Source organism: Schistocerca piceifrons, chromosome 5 (assembly GCF_021461385.2).
Source record: "Schistocerca piceifrons isolate TAMUIC-IGC-003096 chromosome 5, iqSchPice1.1, whole genome shotgun sequence".
NCBI classification, from domain to species: Eukaryota; Metazoa; Arthropoda; class Insecta; order Orthoptera; family Acrididae; genus Schistocerca; species Schistocerca piceifrons.
The window spans coordinates 62,111,889-62,135,036 of record NC_060142.1 but is presented as its reverse complement, the minus strand read 5'-3'; the positions used below and the strand labels follow the sequence as shown (position 1 = coordinate 62,135,036).

At 41.7% G+C, this 23,148-nt stretch overlaps 1 protein-coding gene across 1 annotated transcript in view; it reads right to left on the bottom strand.

Moving 5' to 3' along the window:
- LOC124798734 (Down syndrome cell adhesion molecule-like protein Dscam2) overlaps window positions 1–23,148 on the bottom strand; it is a 444,553-nt gene that overhangs the window by 213,724 nt on the left and 207,681 nt on the right. The window contains exon 8 of the mRNA XM_047262262.1: window positions 3,764–3,908. Within this exon, the coding sequence (XP_047118218.1) occupies window positions 3,764–3,908 (145 nt within the window). The remainder of the gene's footprint in view (window positions 1–3,763; window positions 3,909–23,148) is intronic.

Sequence of the window (23,148 nt, the reverse complement as noted above, 5' to 3'; positions counted from 1 at the left end):
GTTGGGTGGCACGGGATACATGCGGACGTGCATTGTCCTGTTGGAACAGCAAGTTCCCTTGCCGGTCTAGGAATGGTAGAACGATGGGTTCGATGACGGTTTGGATGTACCGTGCACTATTCAGTGTCCCCTCGACGATCACCAGTGGTGTACGGCCAGTGTAGGAGATCGCTCCCCACACCATGATGCCAGGTGTTGGCCCGGTGTGCCTCGGTCGTATGCAGTCCTGATTGTGGCGCTCACCTGCACGGCGCCAAACACGCATACGACCATCATTGGCACCAAGGCAGAAGCGACTCTCATCGCTGAAGACGACACGTCTCCATTCGTCCCTCCATTCACGCCTGTCGCGACACCACTGGAGGCGGGCTGCACGATGTTGGGGCGTGAGCGGAAGACGGCCTAACGGTGTGCGGGACCGTAGCCCAGCTTCATGGAGACGGTTGCGAATGGTCCTCGCCGATACCCCAGGAGCAACAGTGTCCCTAGTTTGCTGGGAAGTGGCGGTGCGGTCCCCTACGGCACTGCGTAGGATCCTACGGTCTTGGCGTGCATCCGTGCGTCGCTGCGGTCCGGTCCCAGGTCGACGGGCACGTGCACCTTCCGCCGACCACTGGCGACAACATCGATGTACTGTGGAGACCTCACGCCCCACGTGTTGAGCAATTCGGCGGTACGTCCACCCGGCCTCCCGCATGCCCACTATACGCCCTCGCTCAAAGTCCGTCAACTGCACATACGGTTCACGTCCACGCTGTCGCGGCATGCTACCAGTGTTAAAGACTGCGATGGAGCTCCGTATGCCACGGCAAACTGGCTGACACTGACGGCGGCGGTGCACAAATGCTGCGCAGCTAGCGCCATTCGACGGCCAACACCGCGGTTCCTGGTGTGTCCGCTGTGCCGTGCGTGTGATCATTGCTTGTACAGCTCTCTCGCAGTGTCCGGAGCAAGTATGGTGGGTCTGACACACCGGTGTCAATGTGTTCTTTTTTCCATTTCCAGGAGTGTATATAGAATGGAGAGAAGAGGAGGTGAATAAAGATAGAGGGGATGGATAGAAACAGGGAGGGAAGAGGAGGTTGGATAAAGAGAGGGGGAAGGAGGAGATGGACAGAGAGAGGAGGAAGGAGGAGATGGCCACAGAGAGGAGAGAGGAGGAGATGGGCTAATAGAAGATTGGAATAAATACATAACAGGACAACACCGTGTTTCTCAGTTAATTTTAAATAAAATTAAAATGTGCAATATGTGAGCCTCCAAAACTTTCTTGCTTATGCTCCAGCTTCTCCTTCTTTCCAGACTGGAAATTTCCCATAATGGAGGATATGTGGTACACAATGGTAAAGATCAGAATGAACAAAAAGTAATTGAATTTGTTATTCACCTCCTCCTTCACAAACAAACTGCACATTTTTATGTATTGTAACATTTAAGTAAACTTATGATCACAACCATCCTGCTTCTATCTCAGATCATGCATTCACATACCTTATTCCTAATCATGCCTTAATTATGAAATCAATCCTCTTTCCCATAACTTCAAGAATAATTCCATGTGAGTACACTTGTACTCCAACAAATTGCTGCTACAAACCAACTCTTGCACTTGTATGCACATAAAATCCATTGTTGAATTCAGGGAGGCAGTTTAATTTTTTTTTTTTTTTGCAACTCCCTGATGTTATTATCTTAAGACGCTCATACACATACATCGATAACCAAGCAAAGTGTGGCAACAGTAATCCTCCACATTTTAATCATGTGCAGTGACAACATGGTTGATCCTGATTTGTTAGTTATTGTGTAAATGCTCCTTTTTTGTGACTAATGTTTATCAATATTTTTTCTTTCGTTTTATGTCTTGTAAATTTATTTGTAGTAACACCTAAAATTTTTATAGAATTTGAACTAAAAGATGACTTTTCTTTCTTTTTCGAGTATTAATAATTGAGATTCATGGATAAGTCTCTGATGAGGTACAAATGGATTGAAAAGCTGCAAAGAAATCAAGCAGGGTTTTATTCCACAAGATTGCACTCATTTGATGTCTATTGCTCATGGATGGGGAAAAAACATGTATGACAACTGTTGAAATAGTTACATCAAAGAACAAACTGGGTTAGGTTGAAGAGAAAAAAGTTCACAGAGCTGCATTCTAGCAGAGGAAATATACTGAATGTACAAATTTTAAATGAGAGGGCATTTGTAGATAGCTCCATAACTACTATTTCTAACTTTAAATTTCACTCCTGTTCAATCACAACTATACCTACTTTGAGAGTAGAAATGTAAGTATAAATGTAACATAGTGTCAATCAGTAAGAAGGAAATCTCAAATGTAATGCTGAAATGACACTGCAAAGGTTCCACTTTGGTTGTTGTGTAATGTATTTACTTTATTTAACTTCACACAACTGCCAATTTCGGCCTTTCTCAAGTGCTGTTGTATTAGCACCAACAGGACTAGAGAAAGACTCATATTGCTGAAATCAGCCAACTGTGCAAAGCTAAAGAAAGTAAATACATGTAAATAAGGGTCAAGGTGGAACCTTCAACAAACATATGGCTGTGGTACCCCACATGAAGAAAATAATAATGCTGAAGATTCTGGACCTTGTAGATCTTGAATCAGATATATTAACATCTTACTACCACTCATAACAGAGGAAGGAAGGGAAATACTATGATATTCACAGTCTGGTGCAAGCTTTTCAGTTTGGTGATAACTCATAGGCTCATTCATCAATATCACTTTTGCTTTATTGAAGTGGGTGTTTGGTTAGCATCATGAAGTAGAGCAGACTCCATTCCAGATTATTCCATGGAAGAAAATTCTGTAACGGTTACAAATGAAATCAGAGGTTTGCTGAAATTAAACTGTCTCAGTCAGGCCATGATGATGTGTTTGATTCTAGATTTAGTGAAAGATCTGATACATATGTATTTTTCAATTTGTATCTGGCCTTTTCAAGATTTTGGACTGTTATGTTGGTCTGAATGGATAACAAATATTTTTGGTCACTAATACATAATTTTGCCTCATTTTGTAATAAGAATAATTAATAAATTCTAATAAAAATACACATACAAGTATTGAGCACTTCACAGTCTGTGTAATTTTCATACATCGTGGCTTTTGTATCAAAATTAAAATTGATTATAAATTAAACCTGATGTTAAATCATTGTATTTGTGTGGGTGAGTGTTGAAGCCTGATGTTAGCAGAATAATTTAAGAAGTTCAAGTAAATCAGAATAGATGTACCAAGTCTGAGTTTTAAATAGTATTACTATAATTATTTAACATAAAGCATAAATTTTCAATGAAAAACAACAATACTTTACAAAACTTCCTCTGATATGTGCTTTAAGGAAAGGATTTGTTAAACAAAATGACAAATGCTACCAAATAAAGGTTTAGTTGGCAGGTAGTTCCAGAAAAAGGTATGAAGAAAATGTAGCACAATCACCAATTTTTACAGTCATGAGTTGATTCAGATGGCAAAAAATAGGAAATGAGACCATTCAGGGACAAAGTGTGGCATCTAGGAGTACAAGTGAAGAAAGACACAAAAAATATGTACATAAATACACAAAGAAACACAGCAAGAACAACAGAAAGTGACATATGCACATATAGTTTGGGGGAGGGGAGAAGGGGGCAGAGGGCATAAGGTGCAAAAGGTGGAAACTGTTCAAAAAAGGCATCCATTCATTATCTCATTTCAGTACTACTATATAAATAGCCTGACAGTACTGACCTGGGACTATCTGGTACTGGAAATCCATCCAGGGTCCATATGAACTGTGGTGGTGGATTCCCTGTTGCAACACATTTTAAAGATACAGCTGGGCCAGGTTGTAGAGTCTGTTCAGCAAACCAGTACAGGAGTTCTGGGCTAGCATCTGTAGTAGAAAAGCCACATAAACACTTATAGATGAAGACACATCTGTTGATAGAAAGTTATTCTAATTGCTTAATTCTAATTATTTTGTGAAATATACAGGGTGATTCAAAAAGAATACCACAACTTTAAAAATGTGTATTTAATGAAAAACATAATATAACCTTCTGTTATACATCATTACAAAGAGTATTTAAAAAGGTTTTTTTTCACTCAAAAACAAGTTCAGAGATGTTCAATATGGCCCCCTCCAGACACACGAGCAATATCAACCCGATACTCCAACTCGTTCCACACTCTCTGTAGCATATCAGACGTAACAGTTTGGATAGCTGCTGTTAGTTCTCGTTTCAAATCATCAATGGTGGCTGGGAGAGGTGGCCGAAACACCATATCCTTAACATACCCCCATAAGAAAAAATCGCAGGGGGTAAAATCAGGGCTTCTTGGAGGCCAGTGATGAAGTGCTCTGTCACGGGCTGCCTCGGGTAGTTTGGTTTTCAGCCTAGTCAACAGTGCCTCAAGCGAACAAATGTACAACTAAATGAAACTTTATAGCTCCCTTAATTCGCCGACAGATAGTGCTTAGCTCTGCCTTTTGTCGTTGCAGAGTTTTAAATTCCTAAAGTTGTGGTATTCTTTTTGAATCACCCTGTATAACATAACAGTTTTTGAGTCATTCTCATGATGACCTGAATGTGCAGTATTTTATCTCAATGCGATTTATTATGGTAATTATTTTTACCTGGACCACAATGTCACAGGCTATCGCATACCTCTTTTTTTCTATACATGGCCTCCTGAGAATGCTTTAATGACAACAACAATCAAAATTGCAGTGTTAGGGCAGGGTAAGAATGTGTTGGTCTTTGCATGTCATGGCATTGATGCCCATTAAACTTTTATGTTGGTATATTTTACACATAATAATAAACCAAACATGTCAAAATAATGTGCAGAATAGTTTTGGTTATAAGGCATTTTAAATTGCTCACACTGCACACGTTTGGTACAAATGGTTAAAATAGAATCTTGTGTCATCATTGTATGAATCTGCTATGTATTATCACTATTTTTGAGTTTGTTAGTGACCACGGCCTTGGGAAAAGGTTCCAAATTGCTTCTGGGAATCAGTAAATTGTATCCCCAGGTTTTTTCCTTGTTACAATAGAAATCAATTTTTTGGGTGTTTATCACTTCAGTTCTTAAAGAGAATTTGCAATCCTTGTAGCACAACAGATCAAGAAATTAGAGGCGAATCAGTAAGCTCAGTTAAAATTATTTGTTTACTATTCTGTAAAACATGGCACCACTCACAAAGCAGCCCATTTTTTCTGTTTTCGGGAATGAGATGAGTTACTTACTCTCCAAAAGCAGCTGGAAATTGTTCTGACTACTATCAAATGATTGGAAGCTGCAGAAAATGAATGTGTTGGGAGAAGTACCAAGTGTCATGTAAAAGAGACACCAAAGATTTTATTACCTCCTTTGTATACCGTCTCCTCTCCAGGAAATAAATGAGCTATTATTACTTATTGACTTGACAGTCAGTAGTGAGTCAGTGATATGTCTAGGGATCTGGTACAGGGAAGGCAGGGAGTACGGAGAATACTGGTGCAGGGACAACAAGAAGTATGGAGAACTCAAAGTACTAGACCCATTCCTATGAATAACAAGTTCAAGCTGCTCTCTTCCACTGAGACTGAGTCATTGAGACACACTTCACCTGATGAGAATCCTGCTGTGTCCATGTTAGGGGGAAGCATGTGCAAAAGGGTAGGCATTTGTTAAAGGTCAGATGTTTGAATGAATGACAAATAGTGGTACCACATAGGGAATTGGATGCAATGTATGGGAAGGATCATCATCTTCACCCATCATGTATCCTGCACCTCACTCAACACATTGAAGAGACTGTTCCAGAAGCCATAGGGATGACAGGGTGCAACCAGTTACAAACAGTGGTGGAACCTGGAACAAGTGATATCTGTTGTGTGGTGTTGTGCCATGGTTCAGCATGGTGTAGCACACAGCTCTTGTGAGGACTCATCAAAACAATGTTATAATGATGGTATCGTCATTCATCTCGGTAACTAGGTGCCATATCACAAGTACATTCATTCAGTATACAAGCTGACATTGAAAATGTTGCCAGACAGTGCTTCTGAAAGGAGAACTTGTGGCACCTTTATAGTACTACCTGGGCTGTATAGTTGCTGATATAATGGACTAACTGTTGTATGATGTCATGGATTTTCAAGGGATGGGCTTTCCAAATTTGACTTACAGAGCAGAACCGTTACTGTTGCAGAAACGACATCAGACATGGCTAGCATAAATACCATTAAATTTAGACACTCACGCCCAATCATCACCAAGCGCCAGCTGAGTGGAGGTCTATGTAAGTCTACACACTGAGATGCACCATCTAGCTGCCAACATCAAACTCTGCTGTCAATAACTGCAGGCCAATGCCTGGGTTTAGTCCAAATGCTGCCAACTTGGCATCTTTCTTCCAGTGGGTCATGTGCTGGATGACTGTCATCTGCAATGGTTGCTTTCCTGGCAGACTGGGGTACAAGCCAGGACTATCATCATATACCTGCCCAGCTGTTAACATCTTGTGTGAGCAAACACTATCACTGTCCATCACACAGTGAGGGCATATGCCTTCATCATCAACCATGCCAGAGGCTGTGGTTGACCTCACCTGCTCTGGTGTGCTTTGGCACAGCTGCAGAAGCAGACCAGCAGCTGATATCTTCACTGCAGCCATGCATCACCACCTCTGCTACTAAGCTGACTACAGCACTTTGCCAGCCACTGCCATTGCACTGTGGCACAGGCAATTTGCTGCTCTTCTGGTGAGCTATTGCTAAACCTGGCATGCCACAAAGGCCATGGCCATCTAGGTCACGAGGCCATTGTCTGACTTTCCAGTTCCATCTCCACCGCTGTAATTGTTATGGAATGAAGGACTAATTCAACCAGCATGGTTTCCAAGAAGGGTCATCACCTGACACGTGCCATCACTCCACTGCAGCCCCTCACTTGGAGGTAAACTGCCATACATCCTGACCTATCACAGCCAACTTCATCTTCCATCAGAATGGTTGCTCATTCCAGCTGCTATATTGTGATCTGAAGTCATACCTGTAGAGGAGTTTGAGAAGATCAGCCTTGCTTAGGGAGAGCAAAGCTCACAATCTACAGCATTGTCACAAGAACGGATTGTGGTACCCTGGTTCTGAGCCGAGCAGAAAGATTGTACCACCAGAGACTGTGAAAAGCTAGGCTACGAAGTCCTACACTTGTGCCACAGGGTTGAGGACTATAGGCTCTCCATAAATGGGGCAGTGGGGAACCGCAAATGAAGGGGCTGCTACCAGATAGGTATATGTCTGTGGGTTCTGCACCACAGTATCTTAGTTTAGGCAATTCAGTCCAGTCCAGATAATGATAGCTGTAGGAGGCCACTAAGTATTAGGGTAGGATAAAAACAAATAACCCCCAAAAATGAGATTATTAAAATCCTAGTGATCAGCAACTAAAGCATTCATGAATTTGAAGCACTCTTAAGAACAGTGGAGCTCTCATAATATTAGTTACTGAAAGCTGGTAAAACGCAGAACTGAGATTTCTGGGGACAATTTAAATGTGTATTGAAAGGATAAGCTAACAGGAAATGGGGGTAGCGTATTTGTCACAAAGCAAGAAATGCAAGTACTCCAAAGAGAAATTGCAGCAAGAGCGTTTGATCAAGACTCAATATCAAAGGTGTCCACAGTTTTATAATTGAATCTTTCTACTGACCACCAGATTCAACCCCAGATGAAACTGCACACTGGACTAACATTCCAGAAGACAATGGTTCAAATCCCTAGTCAGCCATCCTGAATTTCCCTACAATGCTCACAATAAATGACAAGCTGGTTCCTTTGAAAGAGTATGGCTGATTTTCTTCCCCATCCTTTCTTAACATGAGCTCGTGCTCCATCTCTAATGACCTCACTGTCATCAGGATGTTGAACACTAATCTTCTTTCCTTCCCAGATGAAACCAAAAACTGTACAGAAATATTTTTCTCAGTAGTCAGTACATTTCCAAATTTTATTGTCATAATTAGAGGATATTTTAATCATCCAAAAATTAATTACAATATTTACAGTTTTGTGATGGCAGAAATTATGAACTTCAGTCCCATTTCAATTCCTGCATCACTGCAAAGATGAGTGAAATATATACAGCTGTGTTAGCCCTTCTTTTAAATCATAATATATGGTACATCTAGCAATGGAAAATCCAGGATGGAATGGAACAATATAATGAAACAGAAAGTTGCTACTCACTATATATAGTGAAGATGCTGAGTTGCTGATAGGCACAACAAAAAGAGTGGTACAAATAAAGCTTTTGGCCAGTAAGGCCTTTGTCAAAAATAGACAACAGATACACACATGACTGCAGTCTCAGGCAATGGAGGCCACACTGCGAGCAGAAGCACCAGTGCATGATGAGAATGGTGACTGGGTGGGGGTTAGGAGGAGGCTGGGGCGGGGAGGGGGAGGTGTAGTAGTGGACAGTCACGTGCTGCTGAAAAGCATGCAGGGCGAGGTGGAGAGAGGGTAAGGCAGCTACATGCAGTCGGGAGGTTAGACGGAGAACAGTGGAGAGGTGAGGAGGGGAGGAGTAGTGGAAAAGGAGAGAAGTAAAAAGAAAGGGAGCAATGGTGGAATGAGGGCTGTGTAGTGCTGGAATGGGAACAGGGAGGGGGGTGGATGGGAGAGGACAATGATTAACGAAGTTGAGACCAGGAGGGTAGGGGAATGTAGGATATATTGCAGGGAAAGTTCCCACCTGCGCAATTCAGAAGAGTTGGTGTTTGTGGGAAGGATCCAGATGCTATAGGCTGTGAAGCAGTCATTGAAATGAAGGATGACATGTTTGGCAGCATACTCAGGAACAGGGTGGTCCACTTGTTTCTTGTCCACAGTTTCTCGGTGGCCATTCATATGGACAGACAGCTTGTTGGTTGTCATGCCTACAGAGAATGCAGCACAGTCGTTACAGCTCAGCTTGTAGATCACATGACTGGTTTCACAGGTAGCCCTGCCTTTAATGGGATAGGTGATGTTTGTGACCGGACTGGAGTAGGTGGTGGTGGGAAGATGTACAGGACAGGTCTTGCATCTAGGTATAGCACAGGGGTGTGAGCCATGAGGTAAGGGGTTGGCAGCAGCGGTTGTCCAGGGGTGGATGAGTATATTGTATAGGTTTGATGGATGGCGGAATACTACTATGGGAAGGGCGAGAAGGGTAGTGTACAGGACATTTCACATTTCAGGGCACAATGAGAGGTAGTCACAACTCTGGTGGAGAATGCAATTCAGTTGCTTCAGTCCTGGGTGATACTGAGTTACGAGGGGTATGCTCCACTGTGCCCAGACAGTAGGACTTTGAGAGATGTGGAAGATGGGAAAGATAAGGCACAGGAGATTTGTTTTTGTACAAGGTTGGGAGGATAATTATGGTCTGTGAAGGCTTCAGTGAGACCCTCAGTATATTCTGAGAGGGACTGCTGATCACTGCAGATGCAACAACCACAGGTGGCTAGGCTGTATGGAAGGGACTTCTTGGTATGGAATGGTTGGCAGCTGTCGAATTGGAGATATTGCTATTCGTTAGTAGGTTTGATATGGACATAGGTACTGAAGTAGCCATCTTTGACACAGAGGTCAATATCTAGGAAGCTGGCTTATTGGGTTGAGTAGGACCAGGTGAAGTAAATTTCCCAAAACCCACAACATGCAAACCAACCTTACATCTGTAGAAAGAACTGCAGTCCACCACCTAAAAGCTGATCCCAATCTCATAATCCTACATGGGGATAACGGCTCCACCACTGTTATTTTGAACCGTGAGGATTAACTGGCAGAACGACTCTGCCAGCTGTCCGATACATCCACCGACAAGCCTTGCCACAGTGATCCCATTCCAGTAATCCAGCAGATCTCCAGTCACTCCTCAAATCCTAAGGCCCATCCCAGAACCTCTCCCCAAAGTCCATCTCTCTGCTCACCCCTACCACTACCTGCACTCTTACCTTCTACATGTTTCCTAAAGTCCAGAAACCCAACCATCCAGGATTCCCCATTGTGACTGGTTACTGTGCCCCCAGTGAGAGAATCTCTGCTCTCATAGACCAATACCTTCAACCTATTACGTGTAACTTACCCTCCTATATAAAAGACACCAACTATTTCCTCCACTGACTCTCCACAGTTCATGTCCCTTTGCCATGCTCGTCACTATTGATGCCACCTCCCTTGACACTAACATCCTGAATGGCCATCGTCTTACCGCTATCGAATGCTAAATTTCACAACGCCCAATGGATTCCAAACCAACAATCTGCTCCTGTTTGCCATGACCAACTGTATCCTCACCCACAATTACCTCTTCCTTTGAAGGCTTTACATACAAACAAATCCGCAGTACACTTATAGGCACCTGCATGTCAACATCCTATGCCAATCTATTCATGGGCCATCTAGAGGAATCCATCCTAAATTGTGATCTGGATTGAGTGTGAGTACACCCTATCCACATTCCTCCAGAACCTCATCAACTTCTCCCCAATTTGCTTCACCTGGTCCTGCTCAACCCAACAAGCCACCTTCCTAGACGTTGACCTTCACCTCAAAGATGGCTACATCAGTACCTCCGTCCATATCAAACTAATAACGACCAGCAATATCTTAACTTCGACAGCTGCCACTCACTCCATACCAAGACGTCCCTTCCATACAGCCTAGCCACCCATGGTTGTCGCATCTGCCGTGATGAACGGTACCTCTCAAAATATACTGAGGGTCTCACTGAAGCCTTCATAGACAGTAATTATCATCCCAATCTTGTACAAAATCAAATCTCCCGTGCCTTATCTTTCCGGTCTCCCACCACCCCCGAAAGGCCTATCATCTGGCCACAGAGTAGCATTACCCTTGTAACTCAGTATCACCCAGGGCTGGAGCAACTGAATTACATTCTCTGCCATGGTTTTGACTATCTCTGATCATGCCCTGAAATGAGAAATGTTCTGCCCACTATCCTTCACACCCCTCCCAAGTGGTATTCTGCCGTCCACCAAACCTACACAATATACTTCTCTATCCCTAGACAACCGCTGCTCCCAACCCCTTACCTCACGGCTCACACCCCTGTGATATACCTAGATGCAAGACCTGTCCTGCACATCTTCCCACCACCACCTGCTCCAGTCCGGTCACAAACATCAACTATACCATTAAAGGCAGGGCTACTGTGAAACCAGTTATGTGATCTAAAAGCTGAACTGTAACGACTGTGCTGCATTCTCTGTAGTCATGACAACCAACAAGCTGTCTGTCTATATGAATGGCCATCGACAAACTGTGGACAAGAAACAAGTGGACTACCCTGTTGCTGAGCATGCTGCCAAACATTACATCTTTCATTTCAACGACTGCTTCACAGCCTGTAGCATCTGGATCCTTCCCACCAACACCAACTTTTTTGAATTGTGCAGGTGGGAACTTTCCCTGCAATATATCCTACATTCCCATAACCCTCCTGGCCTCAACTTTGTTAGTCATTGTCCTCTCCCATCCACCCCCTCCCTGTTCCCATTCCAGCAATAAACAGCCCTCATTCCACCATTGCTCCCTGTCTTTTTTCTTCTCTCCTTTCCCGCTAAGTGCCCCCCCCCCCCCTCATCTCCCCCTCTCCCCCGCACCTCTCCTCACCTCTCTACTGCCCTCCATCTAACCTCCAGAATGCACATAGCTGCCCTACCCTCTCTCCACCTCGCCCTGCACACTCCCCAGCAGCATGTCACTGTCCACCACCCCTACCCTACTATGCCTCCCCCTCCCTATCCCAGCTTCCTCCTTACCCCCCCCCCCCTCCCCATCCAGTTACCGCCCCCATCATGCATTGGTGCTGCTGCTCACTGTGTGGCCTCAGATGCCTGAGACTGCATTCATGTGTGTATGATTGTGTTTGTGTAAGTGTGTATGGGGGTGTCTGTCGTCTGTTTTTGACAGAGGCCCTATTGTCCGAAATATTTATTTGTACCAGTCTTTTTGTTGTGCCTACCTCCAACTAAGCATCTCCAATATATGGTGAGTAGCAACTTTCCTTTTCATTATATTGGTATATGGTAGATCCCTAGAATAAAAAATTGTAGTTGAAAGACAGCACAGGTCACACCCATCTACAAGAAGGGCAGCAGAAGAGATCCACAAAACCACCATAAAATATCTTTGTTGTCAGACTATAATACTATCTTAGAACATGTTCCGAGCTCAAACATTATGAGGTAAATTGGACAGGATGACCACTTCCATGACAACCGACATGGATTCTGAAGGCATAGGTCACGTGAAATGTGACTCACGTTTTCTCACATGACATCACAAAGCCCATAGGTTAAGACAGTCAAGTAGTTCTTGCTTTTCAAAAAGTAACTCATTTAGTATCAAATCAACATTTATTAGCATGATCATATGGGTATCAAATGAAATTTGTAACTTGTAAGAAGGACACAGCATATAACTTTAGACAGAGGATCACTGACGGAAGTAGAACTAATTTCTGGCCTTCCCTAGAGAAGTAAGTTGAGATCATTTTTGTTCACTTTGTATATTAATGATGTGGCAGTCAATATTAATAGCAACCTCAGATTTTCTGCAGACAATGCAGGTACCTGTATTAATCTTCTGTCTGAAGAAAGCTACACAAATATTCCATCAGATTTTGATGAGATTTCAAAGTGGTGCACAGAATGGAAACTTGTTTTAAATATTCAGAAATGTCAAATGGCACAAAATAAAAATATTAATCACAACCGGAATCAGTCAACTCATATGGTTGCCCAAGTGTAACCATCAGTAGGAATACGAAATGGAATGATCATGGAGGCTCAGTGGTACATAAGACAGATGGCAATCATTAGTTCCTTGGTAGAATAAAGGGAAAATGCAATCTGTTCACAAAAGAGATTGCTTACAAAGCACTTGTGCAACCCATCTTAGAATACTGCTCAAGTGTGTGATGCCCATATCAAATATGACTAACAAGGGATATTAAATGTATACAAAGCACAGGGTGTATGTGCAGATAAGGAAAAAAAATTCCCGGATTTCCCAGGTTAAAAATACACCTTTTTCCGGGTGAAAATACACTTTTTCCATGTTAAGTGACACTATACTTTTCCTCGGAACTACAAGACTTATCAGTCCTTTGAACTGTTAAGCTTTTATACATTGATGAAGAACTTCCCGGCAGTTTAGAAAATGAACCCCAGGAAAAGTTTTGGAAAGATTTTTTTATGTGCAGCGACATGTACATAGCAAATTTTTATATTACGATAGGCTGCATATTTTCATATCATGGAAGTATAAATTTTAATTCCGCCAAACACAGCATGTTAGTTTCCGACGCATTGTAATCGAGACTGCAATGCACGCCGTTGTAAGCCGATCGTAGTGCACCTTCTCCTGTCACGTGATTTCGCCAGTCAGCCAATAGGAACATCACTGTTTAGCAGTGCGGACACACAAATAGAAAAATTAATGGTTTAAATTTACACAGTGTAGCTACAAGAAAAGCTAAGCTTTCACATATGATATCTGTCTTTTTTGCATGTTTTACGCTTTAAGATACATCACACAAATGTGCCAGTAAAATTTTAAATAATGACATAAATGTCTCATCTTCTGGGCTGAAAATTCTTCTACATGGCTACCTTTTAAGGTGTTATGCTTTAGATGAGAGTCAAACATTCTGTGATTTAAGAAATCCAAAGCACATTTTCGCATATAACATAATTTATCTTGCATAAAATGAAATTTACGTTGAAAGTAACACTTTTGAAAGCACCATTCGCAATATTTTCCACAAAATGTTAGAAGTCATTTGAGGATTTGTCACAGCCCGCCAGAAAACAGGCGCATGTGCAGCTACAATGATGCAGGAAGCCCGTATGTTCGTACGTACATAGTTTTCTTACATTACATCATAAAGGAAATAGGACATCAGAGGATGCTCCAACACCATCGGAATTTTGTAAACCATACTAAAATGCATAATTCGGCTTAAAGTGCACATTCTTTTGCCCGAAGTCACAGAGAATTATGCCCAAACCTGATGTGGAAATATAATAAAATCAGAATCTGAAACTAATAACATATTTCAACCTTGTGTAATTACAATTGATAACTCCCGGCTACAGAAATCTGTTTTGTTTTCATTTGACATGAGAGTTGTAAACAAGTGAGAACAGCAACATTACTAAATGTAAACATGGATCACGTGGAGACTAGGCCCCTCTCCACCACACTGCGCGTATGTGAATCTGGCATCTTGGGCACGCCAGAAAATTTTTTTTTTGGGTAGCATTGTCTGCTTGGTTGTACTGCTGATTCAGTTAACAGCCACACTTCAAGTAGCCAGAAGCAGGAGAATGTACTGCTCATACGGGATTCAACTGTGCATGTACATGAGCTCGCTACCAACTGCTCAAAAGAACCTAATGTAATCAGTTGTGGTGTCATGCTCATTGGAAGCAGTTTGTTGTGTATTGCATAGTCTTCATCCTAAATCTTTTGACACATTTTGCTGTGGTAAACACTTTTTGCACTGTGTTTGGTTGTTTTAAAATGGTGCATTTTGTTTTTTTTCCCTCTCGTTTATGTTTTATTGCTGCAGAATTATTCTGTAGTAGTGGGATACAGTAAAATTCTATGTTAAAATATCAGTTCCTACAAGTCAAAATTACAAAAGTTTAGCTGAAAACTAAAACAATGAAAAATTCCTGGGCTTTCCCGGTTTTATACCAGGTGAAAAAACTCCCAGTTTTTTCCCAGATTTCGTGGTTGTCCTGGGATGTATACACCCTGAAAGCAGTGCAGCACAAATGTCACATGTTAGTTTGCTCCATGACAGTCACAGAGATACTGAAAAACTTGTGGTGGTAGAAACCTACAGATACACACTAACTATCCTGCAAAAGCCTACTTACAATGATTCAAGATGCTGAACTAAGTGAGGCATCTAGGAACACCAGAACCCCATACATATCACTTCCGTAAAAACTGTGAAGACAAGACTGAACAAATTAAAGTGTGTATAGAGACATTTAAGCAGTTATTCTTTCTGTACTCCATATGTGAATGGAGTGGGAAGAAACCCTAATAACTGTTCAATATGATGTACTCTTTGCCACTCATTTCACAGTGGTTTACAAAACATAGATGCAGATGTAGGTATACATCATAAAATTTATCCATTGCCAGTGAAGGTTTATAAGATTTCTGTTATTTCATTTATAGCAGCTAAGAAAGGGACAACTGATTTCAACTGTGCCACACTTCTGACAAAGGTGACCTATGTGGAGGACACCATGAAACTCCTACCCAGATGAAAACATTCAGTAACATCACAATATCATCTTGGGCTATCTTCAAAGGTATATGAAGTAACTGATGCCATAGCCTTGTCAGAAGCAGAGTAAAACATGGCATGTTTTTTAAGTGTATGTTAATGAGACATTGGTCCACCACTTAGTGTCAGAACAATAACAGTAATCGAAGCAGAAGCTGGAAACTAGTAAACCTGCACCAAGGAAGATGAAGACAATTTATCCATAAGAAAGGTGATCAATAATTTCTGTGATTGCAAAGGGATTCTTCTTGTTGATTATCTTCCAAATAGTAAAGTAATAGCTGATGATTACTGCAAAAATATTATAGACCGTGTAATGAAAAACTGGAAGACCTAAAGCAGAATTACTATCCCACTGACAGAATTTGGTACCTCTTGCCTTCCATACATTCCTACATCTGAGGAAAACATTGGAAGTCCAAAGAAAATGTTATGAAAATAAGTGTGTAATGGAATATACTCACAGGGGTGGGGGTGGTGGAGGGTGGGGGTGGTGGAGGGGTGGGGAGGAGGAGGGGAGGGTTGAACAGAGTGCGTGCAGTGAGTTAAGAGGAATTACATTAAAAAATAATGGTATAAGCAAATAGGACACTTTAGTCATCATTAGTGACAGTGGTAGCAGTGGAGTGTGAATATCTGTGCAAATATATTATTAAATCAGTAAACAGAGCGTTCAGAAATATGGAATGGGTTGAGAACTGCACATACAAAAAACAACACTATATTACAAAATATACAGTTTCTACATATAAAGGAAATATCTCAAACTTTATTGTTATAATCCTCACTTAGGACTAACAATGTTTACTGAACACAAGTAAGTTACGTAACAACAAATTAAAATTGTCTATTAGTCAACAAATGAAAAAGTAATTGTTCTTGGTGAAGTAGTCATCTGAGCCACAAAAACTAGTACGAGAAAGATCCTGATTAAACTGAGTGAAGCCTAAGCACTACACAGCCCATAAGAGTGCATTTAGTAATTGAAAGTTCCATTGCATTTAGCTGCCATTGAAACGTAAATTTATAATTTACAGCAATATGCACACAGTAAAAAGTTGCAGTGATAAGAGTTCGCAGGTAGAGACAAATTGGATAAAAGCAACTCAGGTAGAAACCTCCTCTAGGTAGCCTTATATTTGTGTACTACAGAAGCTCACGCGACGAGCCTACAACATTGGCCATGTTCCTACCACATATGCCCTCACAGGATGAGGGGGTTATGTTATGGGTATTGGTATGTCTGTATCTTCCAATCACAGGTCTGGTGAGATTACTAAACTTATGATAATTGAGAAAGTTATGTATCAAATCTGATGAAACTTAGCCAAAGTGTACACCAAATGATGTGACTGGAAAAAAAAGCACACTTCTAACAATGATTTTATGCCTGAACTCTGAACAAGTTTGAAACATGCAAAATAAATGACATTTTAGACTGTCACAAAGAGTGCCAATATAGAGTGTACTTTTCACCAGCAGCAATAAAACCAGTAGAGTGAAATTTGATGCTATTAAAGATTGAGTCTTTGGACTTGATAAAAAATAAATGTCATTCTTCTTGCAAGCCTGATGCCAGTGGTACAAGGCTCTGTGTTGGAGTACTGTGAGCAGAAATGTGCCTTCTGAGAGCATGTCAAACATGCTTTGTGGGATGCAGGTAGGACATTAAGTTATCTGTTCTATTTGCTAAATTAAACAATGGAAAATCCAGGATGGAATAATGACAGTATTATGAAGAGGATAGATTGCTACTCACTATGTAGTGGAGATGGTGAGTCACAGACAGGCACAACGAAAAGACTTCTAAACAAGTAAGCTTTCAGCCAAAAGGCCTTCATCTGAAATGAACAACACGCACACACATTCACACAAACACAACTCGCCACACACATGACCACCATCTCTGGCTGCCAATGGAAGACTATGAGCAACAGCACTTGATGGAAGAAGCTATGTGGATGGTAGAGATAAGGAAGCTGGTATGGTTCAAAATGGTTCAGATGGCTCTGAGCACTATGGGACTTAACATCTGAGGTCATCAGTCCCCTAGAACTTAGAAATACTTAAACCTAACTAACCTACGGACAGCACACACATCCATGCCCAAGGCAGGATTCGAACCTGCGGCTGTAGCGGTCGCGCGGTTCCAAACTGAAGCGCCTAGAACCGCTCGGCCACACCGGCCGGTGAAGCTGGTATGGGAAGTGGGAAGGATAGCAGGGTATGGGTGGGGGACGGTGAAGTGGAACTTGTGGGAGCATACAGGGATGTGATGGGGGTAGGGCAGCTAGATGCAGACAGAAAGCGGGAGGAGCGAGGAGCCAAAAAGGGAGAAGTAAAATGGCTGTGGGTGCATTGGTGGAATAGATGCCATGTAGTGCTTGAGTGGGAAAAGGGAGGAGATAGGTGGGTGAAGGACAGTGACTACTGAAGGTTAAGGTCAGGATGTTATGGGAACTTAGGATATATTGCAAAGAGAGTTCCCATATGTGCAGTTCAAAAAAAGCTAGTGTTAATGGGAAGGATTCAGATGGCACAGGCTGTGAACCAGTCATTGAAGAGAAGAATGTTGTGATTCGCAGAATACTCACCAACTGGGCTGTCTAGCTGTTTCTTGGCCTGGCCACAGTGTGTCAGTGGACATTCATGAGGACAGAGAGCTTGTTGGTTGTCATGCCCACATAGAATGCAGCACAGTGGTTGCAGTTTAGTTTGTAGATCACATAACTGCTTTCACAAGTAGCCCTGCTCTTTATGGGATAGGTGATGCTTGTGACCAGACTGGAGTAGCCTATTACCTGCAACCTACACTCCTATATAAAAAAACACCATCAGTCTTGTCACCAGCACCCTGGGAATTGGAGCTGTGACCTGATGATGATGATGGGTCCAAAATTATGTTACTTGGGTCAAAAGTTGGTCCCTGTACCCAGTACATCCATGTTACCATTGACCGACATATTATCTTTATTATCTGACCATTTTTCCTATAAAGTGCATGTGGTAGTGGTGAGGATAGAAGTCTTACGACATTGCAGATCACACTTGGAAAGTTATACTTCTTGGATTGCAGGTTTACAGTGGATGGATAGAAAATATGCATGTATGTGGTACTTTATATGTGGAATGTTTTCTTCACTAAGCCTTGGACAGGGAAGGCTGCACAAAAGCCTTAAGAGGTACTACAGGCTTTTTCAGCAGACTCTGACATTTCACTCGTCACTCAGAAGGGTAGTGATACAGAGCAGCAGGCTCCATACCAGATTCTAAAGCAGTAAACAAGTTCTGTTCAGTGGCAACCAACTGGCCTCATTCTCTGCAGACCCTGCTTAGTACCTGCCATCATTTGTGGTTACACCCTTCTTTTCAAGTTGCCCTGACTGCTTTTTCTTGCATTCCCTGTGAGAATGTCTACATTACGAGGACAAGTATTGTAAGTGTTTACACATAGGTCATATTGTAAAAGTACGCCATAGCTCGGTGGAACCATGAGTCCCCACCAGACAATTCAAATTAATATTTCAGGAAGTGACCATGTGTTGGCTCCATTAAAAATTCTGTTACGTGCAAAAGAACAAGAGACTCTGGTGACTTTTCTTTTTGATGCTAGTGCACTGATCTCAGTCATCAACTGGCATACACACTTAAGTGTGGGCAATTTACGTTGTGGGTGGTGTACAGCCATCATGAAGTGATACTCCTGAGTCATGTGCAACTAAATGTCACTTCTAATCAGGTGTCTTGGATTTTGTCATTTTCAGGCAGATTCATTGATCAAAAACATTTCTGGTCTCTGCTTTTGGATGTATGTCATGAATTGCACTACACTGATTCTTTGGTCACCTTTGAGGCCATTGACATAGTTTGTGGACAATTTGCACCACTATTTGAATCTGGTTCAGGGAAGGTGGTCGAGTATTAGGCCCATATTGTCTTAAAGCAACAGAAAGTCCAAATTTTGCAAAATTCACCTGATTACAGTGACTGATGTTAAGATTGAACAAGGCATATTAGAACAACAAGTTTTGTCCCATTTCTTACAGTCATTTGGTTTGTCTCTTTGGCTCTGTAGAGATTTTACACAAGTCTTTGATGCACAGCAAATATTGATCCTTATCCCTTGCTTTGTCCAGACGAACTGTTTTCCAAAATTTCAAGAGTAAATACGTTTTCTAAAACTGATCTAGCAGAGGCATATTTTCAGTTGCTTCTTGATGAAGACTCAAGGAAGATTTTAGTTTTGAAAAAACCATTCAGACTGTATAACAGGTTGTCTTTTTGCATTGTTAACACCATGCCATATTCTAGGGAGTTCTTGAACAAAGCTATTGCAGGAATTCTGTATTGTGTGAATTATCTTGCCGATATTCCACACCTGAACATTTGCACAACCTAAGTGTGGTTCTTGCTGCCCTTGCACAGAAAGTTCTACAGCATAATTTTTCAAAATGATTACAGAAACATATGTACAGCCACTTCAGTTGCACAAAATTTTGTCAGTTTACCATGGTTTCGACTGCACTTGGGCAATAAGCTACCGTATTTACTCGAATCTAAGCCGCACTCGAATCTAAGCCGCACCTGAAAAATGAGACTCGAAATAAAGGAAAAAAAAATCCCGAATCTAAGCCGCACCTGAAATTTGCGACTCGAAATTCAAGGGGAGAGAAAAGTTTTAGGCCGCACCTCCAAATCGAAACAAAGTTGGTCCATTGTAATATGAGACACAATTTACTTCGAATGAATGACGATACAGCGACAGTAGTTTGGTTCGAGTCGTAAGCTTAGCAGTTAAGCTTTACAAGGTAGCCATTGCTATGCGTCAGGCGCTCAGTCCGTATTTATGTGAGTACCATTCCTTTTTCACGTGCTCTGTCTGGTTTGAATCGATTGCTTATTTTGCTTTGATCTGATAAGTGCCGTTTTCTTTGTTATAGGTGTTCACGTCATCCTAAGCTGAAAATGCATTACTGTATTGTCATGCATTGTTTGTCGCATTCTGACAGTGCGTGTTTACGGCCTGTCGCCGCTCGCGGCATGGCTTGCTTTTGTGCGCGCTACTGCCGCTTACAATTAAAAAAAAAAATAATAAATAAAAGAGAGAGAGGGGAATCGTCTCATTAGCGAAACAATGGCAAGAGACTGCTATTTGTTGTTACTTACACTGCTGCTTTCTTTGATAATGATCAACAAGAACCAAATAATAGACTGCGTATTTCAGAACATGTTCTGAACGAGAGTTCGGCGAAAATTTTTCTCCGTTTGAAAATCTTTGCGGCCGCTTCTGTAGTACATCAAATTCTGCACAGAAATTAGAGTCATCTTAGATTTAAAAATCTGGTCAGTTGCCATACTTCATTTCTGACTGTATCACATTAGGCATAAGAATAATACGAATATAAACATGACACGATACGTATATTCTTCCGCGTTCGCTGTTGTCACACTCTAGTTTCGTAGTTTATTAGGCAGGATTTAAATGAGATAGCAGCAAACGCGAAAGAATACATGGCAAAATGTTTATATTCGATTATTCTTATGGTGAAGAGAATACTGCATGTGATTCACATTCCATCAGGTTCCTATTAGCAACCGAGCGAGGTGGCGCAGTGGTTAGCACACTGGACTCGCATTCGGGAGGACGACGGTTCAATCCCGTCTCCGTCCATCCTGATTTAGGTTTTCCGTGATTTCCCTAAATCGCTTCAGGCAAATGCCGGGATGGTTCCTTTGAAAGGGCACGGCCTATTTCCTTCCCCATCCTTCCTTCATCCGAGCTTGCGCTCCGTCTCTAATGACCTCGTTGTCGACGGGACGTTAAACACTAATATCCTCCTCCTCCTCCTATTAGCAACCAACTCTTCTCACTGGTAGGAAAAAATTCAGAACGTAGAGTTGGCCATATTGACAAACATCCTAAACAGTCTTGCCAGTCGGATTTTCGTAGTACATTGAAATTCTGCTACATTCGAAGATGAACAATACGGAATTTGTATTTACTTCGTTGGATAATGTATGAAAATGCAGAGGTCGAAACTCGGGGCGGAGAAAAAAAATAGCTCGTCTTCCACCTTTTTTTTTTTTAATTTATTTACTGACGCAGAGGTTTTGGCGAAAGTATTTATCTTTGTACCTACAAAGCATACCTGTGTAGCGCTACATATATTCGACAGCAGAAGTTATAGTTGTAGCGGCACCTACCAACATTTTTCAGAACTTCCGCTTGCTTTGCACTCGATTCGAAGCCGCAGGCGGTTTTTTGGATTACAAAAATCGGAAAAAAAGTGCGGCTTAGATTCGAGTAAATACGGTATACATGTAACTTTTTATTCTGATGAAGATTGCCCTAGTGCAGTCGAAACTGTGATCAACTGGCAAAATTTTGTGCAACCGAAGTGGCTGTACTTATGTTTCTGTGATTAAATAGCATATGATTGCTGGATCACAGGGAATAAATAATGTTTAAAATTTTCAAAATGAGCCTGCCTTCAACAGGTGATCACTTACTCAGATTATATACTCAGTGCAGAGAACCTTCAGTCCAGCAGAGAACATGTAGAGACTACTCAGAACATGCCTGTGCCTAAATACATAAAGGATCTTAAACTAACCTAAATCCATAAAGGATCTTAAACTATTCTCGGAAAAGTGAATTACTATGTTTAATTTATTTCCTATGCCACCTCCATAGCCCACCCACTAAATCATCTCTGTAAAAAGGGATGCTATCTGGCTTTTTAGACGTTCACCAATCAGCATCTTGCCTTGTCACTTGCCAGCTCCCCTCGCCATTGGAGTTGGCAAAATTCCCCACACGGAACAAGGGTTTTTCTTTCCCATAAGCTAATGGATGGTATGGAGAGACTAATCTCGTTTATGTCAAAGACACTTACTCCAGATAGAGAACATTCTTAATGCATTGGAAAGGAAGTGTTGGCTATCATCTTTGGTGTCCATAAATTTCACATCTTTCTGTATGGTCACAAATTTCATCTATCACTGACCATAAATTGCTTGCCATTTTTTGGACATAAGCAAAATTGTGAATGTATATGGCTTATTGCCTTCACCAATGGGCTCTCTATTTGACAAGTTTCCAATGCTCCATTCATTATCATAATTTTTACATAGTTTATACACTGAAGAGCCAAAGAAACTGGTACACCTGCCTAATATTGTGTAGGACCCCTGTGAACATGCAGAACTGCTGCAACCTGATGTGGTATGCACTCAACTAATGTCTGAAGTAATGCTGGAGGGAACAGACACCATGAATCCTGCAGGGCTGTCCATAAATCCGCAATAGTATGAGAGGAAGGAGATCTCTTCTGAACAGCATATTGCGAGGCATCCCAGATACGCTCAATAATGTTCATGTTTGGGGAGTTTGGTGGCCAGGAGGGTGTTCTTGGAGCCATTTTGGACATGTGGGGTATCACATTGTCCTGCTGGAATTGTCCAAATGTGTTGGAATACACAATGGACATGAAAAATCCCCACTTCATCACTACCTTGGAGATGCTGTGTCCCATCACTCATGTGCCGACTGTAACACCACATTAAAATTCAATTAAATCTTGATAACCTGCCCTTGTAGCTGCAGTAACCAATCTAACAACTGCGCCATACACTTGTTGTCTTATATATGCGTTGCCATCCGCAGCGCTGTATTCTGCCTTTTTACAAATCTCTGTATTTGAATACACATGTCTATACAGTTTCTTTGGCGCTTCAGTTTAGCTCTTTTTGCATGG